Here is a 10,484-nt window from a genome sequence, read left to right as displayed (position 1 = left end):
GTGACTATCCAATTAGAATTAGTGTTGTAACATGCTTGATGCGCAATCTTGTTCACACTCTCTGAAGCACAGGTCGGCAACAAAATTTACCTGGTAATCTGCTGCTTTATAACTTTTTTGCTTATCAGAAATTGACTCTGAAAGGGTACAAGTCTGTGATTTCATTTTTTTTAATACCAGAATGTTATACAAGAATAGAAAAATTTCCTAAAAAAACTTTTTAACAGCTTCTCATGTCTCTATATTCATTTTATACCCAGAAGCACTTTTTTACCAAAAAATATGAAGTAAAACAGAATAAATGCCAATGCTTTACATCTGTAGTTTCAGTTCAATTGAAACTGTTTTTACAAAACCTTTTATTAACTAGTGTTCATGAGGAGTTATGCCAGCGTTATAATCTCTCTGAGCATCGTTTTCTATTGCCTCAAGTTCTTCTAAAGTGAACTCATCTGAAGAAAAACCTTTATCAAATAAATTTTCCACATAATCAATAACAGCAGCAGAAGAGCGTAATACAGTGAAACACTTTCTTTCTGAACGAGTCAATGACTTTGCAAGCATAAATGAAAGATGATTATGAAAGATGTTGAAACATGATCCAGTTTCCATTGATGTTTTAACCCATTCTAGTACACAAGACACTGGGGTGTCGTCAACTCCACTGAAAAGACCAGGATTTTGAAGTATACCTCTTGCAGCCATAACACCTGAGGAAAATTATTGATTTGAAGAAATATTAGGAAGTACAAGAAAACAATTTTTTATACCATTAATATTTTATCTGACACATTTCCTTCATATATCGCTTTTTAGGAATTCATATTCGCTTGCTAGGAATTTTTCTGGAGGGTGGCCAACAGGGCGTAATTAGACTGGGGCACTGAGCTGCATTAGAAAGGGAATCCTCACAAACAAATATACACTTATTTTGCATAATAAACTTTTCAAGGGCCCCCGAGAAGGTACGGTATGGTCCTGGTGAATTGATAAGCTCAGTCATGTGACACTACTTAAACTAGTTATTTAATTGAAATAATTCTTGGCTTTCACAGATATTTTACAGCAGAATGGAGATTTTTTAAATTTTTTTCAAAACTCTTCATGAAACTTCCAGAGTATTTCTCACTGTTAAACTTTTAACAGAATCGGAAATTATTTTTCATTCAGTATACGGTATTTGGTTCTATTTAAAATTTTACACAGTGGTATATGCATCATTTGAGTTCCCAAAGTAACATGGGCTTAAGAAGGTTCCGTTCGCTATCTCTAAAGTAATGAAATTTTCAGCCAAAAGTTCACTCACCATCAACACCTGTTTGCTTTTGCATTTCTAATGCATCTTGCAGTGTAAAAATATCACCATTTCCAATAACAGGGATAGACAAACTATCTTTAATATGCTTCAATTCAGTCATATGAATAGGATCTTTTCTCTCAGTTGCAGTTCTCGCATGAACAGAAATAAATGAAGCCCCTGCATACTCTGCTTGCCTACACATATCTACAGTTTTCCTAAAAATATAATTTATCATTAGTTCTATGGATCAAACTACACAGTTGATCCACTGACTCACAAAAATCATGTCCTTATTCTAGACTAATTTTTAGCTAGATGCCTCAGAAAAATAGTTTTTAAAAAAAATTACTCTATGTCACTATGGATTCTGAGCTTGATAGAGGTTGTAAATTCATTATCTGGAATGCGATTCCTTGTTTGCAAAACCATATCTTTAATCAATTCAGGATTCTTCATCAAGGCAACACCATAACCGTCAGCTATGGCCCATCTGAAATTCCACAAAAAATATTGATCACAATTTCAGCATCATTGTAAACATTTATTAACATAAGTGCATGTAAAATTTTTCCAACCATCTGGTTAAAAAAAATGGTCATGGAAGTCAGCAAAAGATTTTCTTTTATTAAAATATGAATTTTACTCCTAAAAATTCCTTTCAAATAAAGATTAGTAAATCTACAATACAGAAATTTATATGCACAGCTGTAGAAATAGAATAATCTATTAAATGAATATTAGTTGTATTTCAGCCAGCTCACCACCCTCCCTCAATTCTAAAATGAGATTTATTTTGTGGGTGTGCCCCTCTACTTGGTGAATTGATTCTTTAATAAGCTTGCTTGTTGTATATGAACATGTACAGCCTTGTCAACAAGGGGGCTAGATAAAAAAAATTAGTTTTTTTATGAATATAACTCCTTAAAAAAATATATTTTAACTCTCCGGTGCCATGGGTGAGAAAATGTTCTGTAAGTGCCCGGTTGGGTCTCGCAGACCAGTGTGATATTTTATAGTCAATTCCATATTAACAGGTCTGGATTACTCATAACATCATACTAAAGCATAAACTCAATGATAAAAACAAAATGTTTTTTTTAATTGATAACACAATTTTTGGCAACAATCAAAATATAAACAAGCTGGCCGATCGTCAGCATACGATCTCATGGATCGATCCCAGAGACAAAATAAAATCTATAAAAATTACTAGAATATAAGGACTATTTCCGCAGGGGCCTAATGGTAATTTTACACATTGACCATGACAGAACATATGGCTAAAACATGCTTGGACTGTAACAAACTATCCGGACAAGAACACTATCATCGAGCAGGCGATGGCAACACCCGGGCAGAACATAAATTGTTAATGACAAGAACGACCACACGATCCTGATCAACAAGAACAGTGCCATTTTGTATTTTAATATTGACTTACTTATGCAACATAGTATAACAAAACAAATATCAAACAACTTTGATCTTGGGTTTCATCACCAATGGCAGGTTGCAAGCTTTACTATGTATGATTGCAAAAAAAAAATCTGGATTTATCAGCAAAGATCCCACATTTCCTTTGTAAGAACCTAATTTACTGTCAAAAACATTATTATAACTGTAAACTAGCCTATGGAGATTTCACTTACTACAGTTTTATGTATTCCGGCTATGGCAATTCCCAGAGGTTCACACCATGAAAATCCTAATATGTTAGCGCAATAATTTTTTTTAATCAAAAGTTCCAACTTTTGCGGAACTACTGCGGAAGTTATGCTAGACATTTACCTCACAAGTGCCCACAAGCAAAATCCCATTTTTTGAAAAAATCATGTAATTTTATTTCAAATGTTTAATTTCCCATTTTTTAAGATGAAAAAATCTTTCAAATGTAAATTCTGATATGATCAAATAGGAGAATGAATCTATTTCCATTTCAAATTTTTTGCCCTCAATAAAAGCTTCCACATTTTGTTTAGAAGGGGAATTAAAATTTCAAGAATTGGTATATTCTGATTGTATCTCAACTTCGTTTGTGCATGGTTGCTTTTTATCAAACTGTTGTCAGCAAACCCTTTTATATGGCTCTTCACAGCACACCCATTGCAAATTGAATTTTTAAATTTGCACAATGAGCGATCACAATTTCCACAGCATCTAAAACAAACAAATCCAATGTCAATCAAATTGCCAAAATTAGTCTTCCGCAAGCTTCCTCAGTTTGGGTACATACAAGTTCACACCTTCATGTCCGCCTTGATTCCTGGTGTGAAATTCAAACTGTCGGAATATCTCTGAAAACCTGGGACAAAAATGAAAAATGCTACCGAAATAATCTTATCAAGTCCTAAAATTCATATTCTGAGACATTTTTTGGCAAAACAAGGGTATGGATAAACTGCCTTGAAATATGAGAAACTGCATTGCTGTCTCTGGATTTCCCAGAACACAAACGAGGATTGAACTGCTGTGATTTACCTACCTGCTGATCATGTACAAGATCAACAGAATCAAAATTTTCTGGGCTCAATGAGAAAGTATTTTGTAGATGGATGTGTTTAGACTACAAGGCAACGATCTCTGATGCCACAGACATTGAAATCACAGTTTTCAACGTGAGACTAGATACGGCCCATAGCCTCTTCTGAACTTCCTCATCTCTCATTCCACAAACTAATTGATCCTGCAAGCATTCAGCCAAAGAATTACCAAAATTACAGTTTTCTGCAAGCTTCCTCAGTTTGGGTACATACGAGTTCACACCTTCATGTCTGCCTTGAATCCTTTTGTAATTCAAACCGTCAGACTATCTCTGAGGATCTAGAACAAAAATGCAGCTGTAAAAAGTCCTCAAATTTATATTCCCAGACATTTTTGGCATTTATTAGTTAAACATTATTAGCAACTGATAACAATGGTAAATGAAGTGCCAGCACAGCATACAGGTTACATATATACAGGGTGCATAGCAAACAGGGGGTATGGCATTTTACTGGCGAAACATCCAAGAGTTATACATCCAATTAGAAAAATGATGATAAATCAGAATTCTGCTCAGTTTAGAAGTGGAAGATGCTTGTTCCCAGTTTCTTTTCTCACTTCTCCCATTTCTTGTTGGTTCATGGTCAATTTCACTGAGATAGCATTTTCAGAAACCAAAATTAGAATAAGTGCCATATCACTACAAGCCTCCAAAATTACATACATTTATAAAATTGCGAAACTGCAGTGGATAGAACAAGAAATACAGTGGATAATCTTCTAAATTTGTAATTTTTACATAATCCCATTATGTAGATTTTTTTTTATATTTGAAGTTGAAAAAAATTGCAAACAAATTCCAGGTGTCAAAAAGGCCACACACACACAAATAACTCACAAGCTTAAATTTACTTTTGAGTTTTACGCAGCTTTTTTGTACATGAAATTCATTTTAAAAATGCTTTTGACTTTTAGTAGTGGCATTGATTTTATAAAACAAAAATTTTATCATGCAATTGGTACGATTTGATTTCATTTTTGAAATTTGATTTTATAAAGCAGCTGATTTTATCAACCAGTGATTTTATTAACAGCAGGTACTATACGTAGGCATCTACATTTCAGCATGAATAGAATGTTGTCTTAGATTTATTGAAACCGACACTAGATAAAATAATTACAAGTTAGGAAATTTGGAGTTAATCTCTCAATATAAAACTATAACATTATTAAATTCAGTAATATGGTAAGGACTTCAAAAAAATAAGTAATAACAGGGCTGTGAAGATGTCACTGCTGTTTAAAAATGTAGAGCATGTAAGGTGTGGTATTTACCATTTAGAAGCATCAAAATAGCAGCACTGTTGAATCAGCTGATGACCTTAGCTCAAGGTTGGTGAGTTTTTATAACATACTTCGTTTAAAATGCTTTATTGAATGTGATACCATTCGTTCATGTATCATGAATATTTTTCAAGTTATTAAGTTTTTTGTGATGGTATCCTGAAGCCAGTGCCACCTTATGGCACATTCTAGAGGGACCTCCTCATGAAAATGAGATCTGGTTAAAATAATTTCAACTAAATAATTTTTAATTTTTTCTGGTTAAAAAAATATTTTTGAGAGTAAGCATAAAAATTTGTAGGCAGGCATTTCTAGCTTTGCAGGGGCCACAGAAAAATAACTTTGCCCAGGGGCTTAGGATGCTCTTTAGCAGGGCTGGACAAATCCCAGGTGCCATGGTGACTAAAAAATTGAAATCAACGCCTTTTTTACATCTTACAACTGAATTGAAGTTTTAGGACAGTACAAAATTATCGGAAATTATATCAGAGTGTGTCTGCTAGCATAGAAAAGTATTCCTGAGTCCTCAACAAATTAAAGAAGACAAATTTTGTCAATAAGAAAAAGTGAATGGCTCTTATGAAATTTTGCTAATGCCTAAATTCTTTTCTGATTTGTCAAGCCCTGCCCGAAGCGCGGTACCATGGTTTCTGAAGGTGAGGCATCTGCTAAATCAAAAAATATCAGTTATTTTATATTACAATAAAACCTCTCTTCTGTGGACACAGATGGAACAGAAAAATTTGTCTGTAAAAGAGGGGGGTGACCATTAATGAGAGGTTTAAAATGCATATTTTTATATTGTACAAGGGAAAATTATTATTTAGCTGCAAAAGAGGAGTGACTGCATCTGAGGGGTGTTCCTTAAGAGGGGTTTTATTGAATATATAAAACTATGAAGTTGTGTGATAGAAACAATCTTACTTTTGTGGACATCCACAGTTCACATCCACACCATCACAATGTCTGAAACAAAATATACATATATATATATATAATGGAGGTACACTTATAAATATATCCTGGATATGACATACACTATGGATATAACAGTTTTGTATTCCCTGATTTTTGTCTCATTAACTTCTACATAATTTGACCTGTTATTATACATTCACTGTGGATATATCATAATAAGAAAATTTCATTGAGCTAGAAAATATAACTTGAATATAATATACAGAGCAAAAAAACTGAAAAAAATGTAGTCAAAAACAAAGTTATTAGCATAATATGCATTGTATGTCTGTGATATTTTGATGTTGGCAACAAAAGGCTATTTTAAATCAAACAAGGTATGATCTTTGATCTTTAAACTGTTTCCATCACTTTTGGATGATGGCATTACGGCCATATTCACTGACAGAGCTTTAACTACAATAGCAGGTTAACAGATTAGAGAAAAGAATTGGTTAAATTCAGAATTTTAACCAATCCACGTCTATCTCTAATCCTTTAACTTGCGATTGCAGTTAAACTCTATCTGCGAATACGGTGGTTAGTGGCCTGCTTAATCATTTTCTGATGATTTGAATTCTTTTGTAGAAGAAACTCTTAAAATGATATATAGATGGCATATGAATATACAGGGTGCATAGCAAACATGGGGATGGCATTTTATTGGTGAACCGTTGATCCTAGAGGTATACTTTCAATTAGAAAAAGTTTCCAAATAAGGTGTTACCTCTTTAGTTTATTTTTCTGAATTATTTCTTATTTTGTGTTGCTATATTCAGGCAATTACAGCCATATCTTCTTGGGGTTTTTTCTAATGATATTTCTTTATTACATATATTTATATTTATTTTTCTTAATCCTTTAAGCAGCAATTAGAAATCTCTAAACCCCCTTCAAAATGGCATATTTTTTTAATGAAGTAAGCTTTCTTTCGATTTTCAGCAGGTGGAAATTAAGGGGTATGGGAAAAGTTTATCATTGGGATGTGGTGAACTGAACTTTAACTGACTTTAACCATAACCACAAAATATACATCATAGCAGATCTATAAATACCATTGAATTTTATTGTATATTCGCATTGCATTCGTTCATCTGTATATCCCATTCAATAGTCCACACAAATTAATAATGTAACTTAATTCTGAATCCTTAACCTTTTGATAAGTTAAATGTAATAAATAACAATTGTTGATAATGAAGTCTACTGCTATTTCTGAAGTCTTGTCATCCCTTAAGAGAAATCATTTATACAAAATTTCTGGGCTTGTCAATGATAAAATAAGAGGTTTTTATGGAGGCAAGATATCTTGTTAGTGCTGCTTAAAGGGTTAAATTTTTCTTTTTTTACCTTTTCCCCTCAGTCACCTTGTTGAGAATTTTGTTTATTATGGCTTTCAATTTTGAAGTTATTAAGTATTCAGTTTCCTTTCACTGTTATTTGAATTTTCTACAGATTCAAACATGCATACATGTATGTTCCTAGAGTTATATAAATAATAACAAATATGTATTACACAATAATAACAAATATGTATTACACAATAATAACAAATATGTGTTATACATTTTTATATGTTATCCCTTTTTATTACGAGAGAGTTAATCAACTTGGAACACAGCTAAATACAGTATTCATATACTATGAACACTGTCAATTACATACTCATTTTTAAGTTTTTTTTCATAATCAAATTGCTGTTTTGTCAGTTAATACACAATTCAACTAGTGCAAAATATTTTCAGTGCTTCTTTTTTTAGCTTTGTCTTAAAATGAGGTTAAACTATACTTATTGAAACTATAATTTATTACTAACACAATTGACTCAGCAAAAAATTGAAATTTACTTCTAACAAGAACTCCATCATAACGAAAATTGTTCCTCTTATTATAAGTTCTTATTATAGATTTTTACATTATATTTTATATAATTACGGTTTTTCATTCTGTATTGTTCAGGGAATATCAACAGGAAAATAACTTTACTTGAATATGGTCGCAAACGCGAGAAATAGTACAGTAAAACTGGATTACGAGTAACTTGGTTCAATTGTGTTCCACAAGATTAACAAATTTTGATTTGATAAATGAACAATATCTCACAATACAAGTAGCAAGTATACCAAAGCCTCCTAGAGGAGGACAAGTCAAAAGAAGCTTTGCATATTCGTGTCGTCTGTCAAGTGTCACATGATCACAACTTAGCTGTGATAGTACTTTTTTTCCTTACTGCAGGAGAGGTCTAAACACAGGGACAAGACTCAAGCACTTTCAGGGCTCTTTTTATTGTTTTAATGAAGGACAAAATTAAAAAAAAAAAAATTTTATGCGTATGTGCATTAATGAAACTTTCAATTGTTTAGGTGGGGGGGGGGGGCTGTTTGACTTAAACCCCTTCCCAGGCTCTGTGAGTCCTTTTTTGACTTAAGCCACTGAAGAGGTTCTGTGGGCTCATTCATTAAAGTGCCAGTCATCATGGAAGTGGTAGCATAACACAAGCACATGAAAGAGTGTTTTGTTCACTTGTTGTGTGTTAATGCAAGCAGGTATTTCAAAGTGAAGCTCCTGCTCTTTTGTTTCATTCTTGAAACACTCAAGCTGCATTGAAAAGAATCATAGCTGGTGTGAAGAAGGCAGTTGTGAAACAAATCATTTGAATTTCCATTATTTCTTATGAAGGCAGTTTGCTTTGACATACAAGTGTTTTGGATTACAAATCAATCATGAATCAAGTTGAAACAATTTTTTTTTATAATAACAGTGAATCTCAATATGCTCTTTTTGTTTTTAAGAACAGGAAAAAACATAAGCCATTTCACTTATAATTTTCAGAAAAAGAGTTAGAGTTAAAAAATGGAATTTAGCAATAGTAAGAGGTTTTTTAAAATCAGAAGTTGGAGGAAAAACAAAAGACAAAGTAATAGAAAAAAGTATTAAAATATTGGAAATAGAACTTTTTGAATAATTGTAAAAATCTGCAACACCAACCCATAAACAATTTCTGCTGCATCAGCTAAATCTTTAGCATTTTTCACTGCAAACTGAACAATCAAAGGACGATCTTCTGCAATAAACAATATTCCATAAATCAATATAGTTTCATCTGTTGATGTAATTGAATAATCATTTAAATTTCCAAAGTATTTTTGTACACCATAGCCAATAAAATTTCTGAAAAATCATTCAAATTTCTAATATTTATGTCGTGTTATGTTTATGTTACTTGGTTAGCAAGTTTAAAATAAAATGGAAAATACATATATAAACAAATAAACATTCTGAAGTGTTGTGGGCCGTAATAATTAACTTTTAATCCAATTTTAGGTATTTCGAAATGCATTGAATATCACTGTTTAAACATAATTAAACAAACATCTTAAACAGATTACGTTTTTTGCACTCTGTATTTAAATTCAATTAATTAATAACATGGTTCACAATAGTTAAAGAATAGATTTTCCTAATGTGAAATATATATATATGAAATGCTACACACTCACAAAAGTAAATGGGACTTATCAAGATACTGCTCATCTCCACTGCCTCCCTTGTGGCTAAGGGGCAGCCAACAGGCACTGTTAATTCTGTACTACATTTTCAATATTTCAAGTAGGTCCCCTGATCAATAATCATGAGCATCCGGAACTAATCATACACGGACCCTTCACATGAAAGCTGCAAAGACAGCGTGTGTAACTAGGAGATACTTCTACATTACAAAAAAATCTCTCATTGGATTGATCATTTTAGAATGGGAATGCAATGATATCTACATGTGCATTTTGATGTTTGGGCACCAATCAGTATAAACTAAAGTTGTGACGCACCAGTTTTAATCATGTACATGAAAAAGTGGTAAGCAAGAGATGATATGAAAGCAAAGAAAAGTGTGTTTTTCTGTGATTAAATGAGAATAATTCTCGCTATGAGATTTCAGAAGTTAAATATTTTAACAAAAACCAACTTTTATAATTTAATTATTTTATAGCTTAACTCAAAGAATTATTTTATGTTTTAAAATTGTGTGTGTCTGTTAGAGATGTTTTATTCGGTTACTTTCAATAGGCTCAATCAGTAAGCTATTTTGCAAAAACTGTGATAAAAACTAGGTAAATACAATGTGTTTAATGAAACATAATTAATACAGATAAGTTAGAGATGATTTAAGATATACAGGGTGATTGTAACTAAAGTTCTGATTCCAAAACACTATAAAATAAGAATCACTGTCAGAATGACTTGAAAAATTGCATGAATATTTTTGAAGCAATGGAATTTTGTATGGTGATAGGAGAAAAAAATACTTAAAAATGTAAAATAGATGATGCTATACTAACTTAACAAGTGGGAAATTTACTTGCAGAATGTAAACGAAAACCAGTCTGGACAAAATGATAACTTA

At 32.1% G+C, this 10,484-nt stretch overlaps 1 protein-coding gene across 1 annotated transcript in view; it reads right to left on the bottom strand.

Moving 5' to 3' along the window:
• Positions 1 to 172: 172 nt before the first annotated feature.
• Positions 173 to 10,484, bottom strand: part of Dus4 (Dihydrouridine synthase 4) — a 62,290-nt gene continuing 51,978 nt past the window's right edge. The window contains exons 4-8 of the mRNA XM_089253513.1: positions 9,071 to 9,146; positions 6,050 to 6,091; positions 1,650 to 1,790; positions 1,307 to 1,515; positions 173 to 710 (exon numbers count right to left, since the gene is read on the bottom strand). Coding sequence (XP_089109639.1) covers positions 367 to 710; positions 1,307 to 1,515; positions 1,650 to 1,790; positions 6,050 to 6,091; positions 9,071 to 9,146 — 812 coding nt within the window. The 3' untranslated portion in view covers positions 173 to 366. The remainder of the gene's footprint in view (positions 711 to 1,306; positions 1,516 to 1,649; positions 1,791 to 6,049; positions 6,092 to 9,070; positions 9,147 to 10,484) is intronic.

This window comes from Pholcus phalangioides, unplaced genomic scaffold (assembly GCF_987345545.1).
Source record: "Pholcus phalangioides strain wild (caught in Gottingen) unplaced genomic scaffold, Ppha-v1.0 ptg000039l_1, whole genome shotgun sequence".
Taxonomy (NCBI): domain Eukaryota; kingdom Metazoa; phylum Arthropoda; class Arachnida; order Araneae; family Pholcidae; genus Pholcus; species Pholcus phalangioides.
The sequence above is the reverse complement of the archived record's forward strand: the minus strand, read 5'-3'. Positions and strand labels throughout refer to the sequence as shown.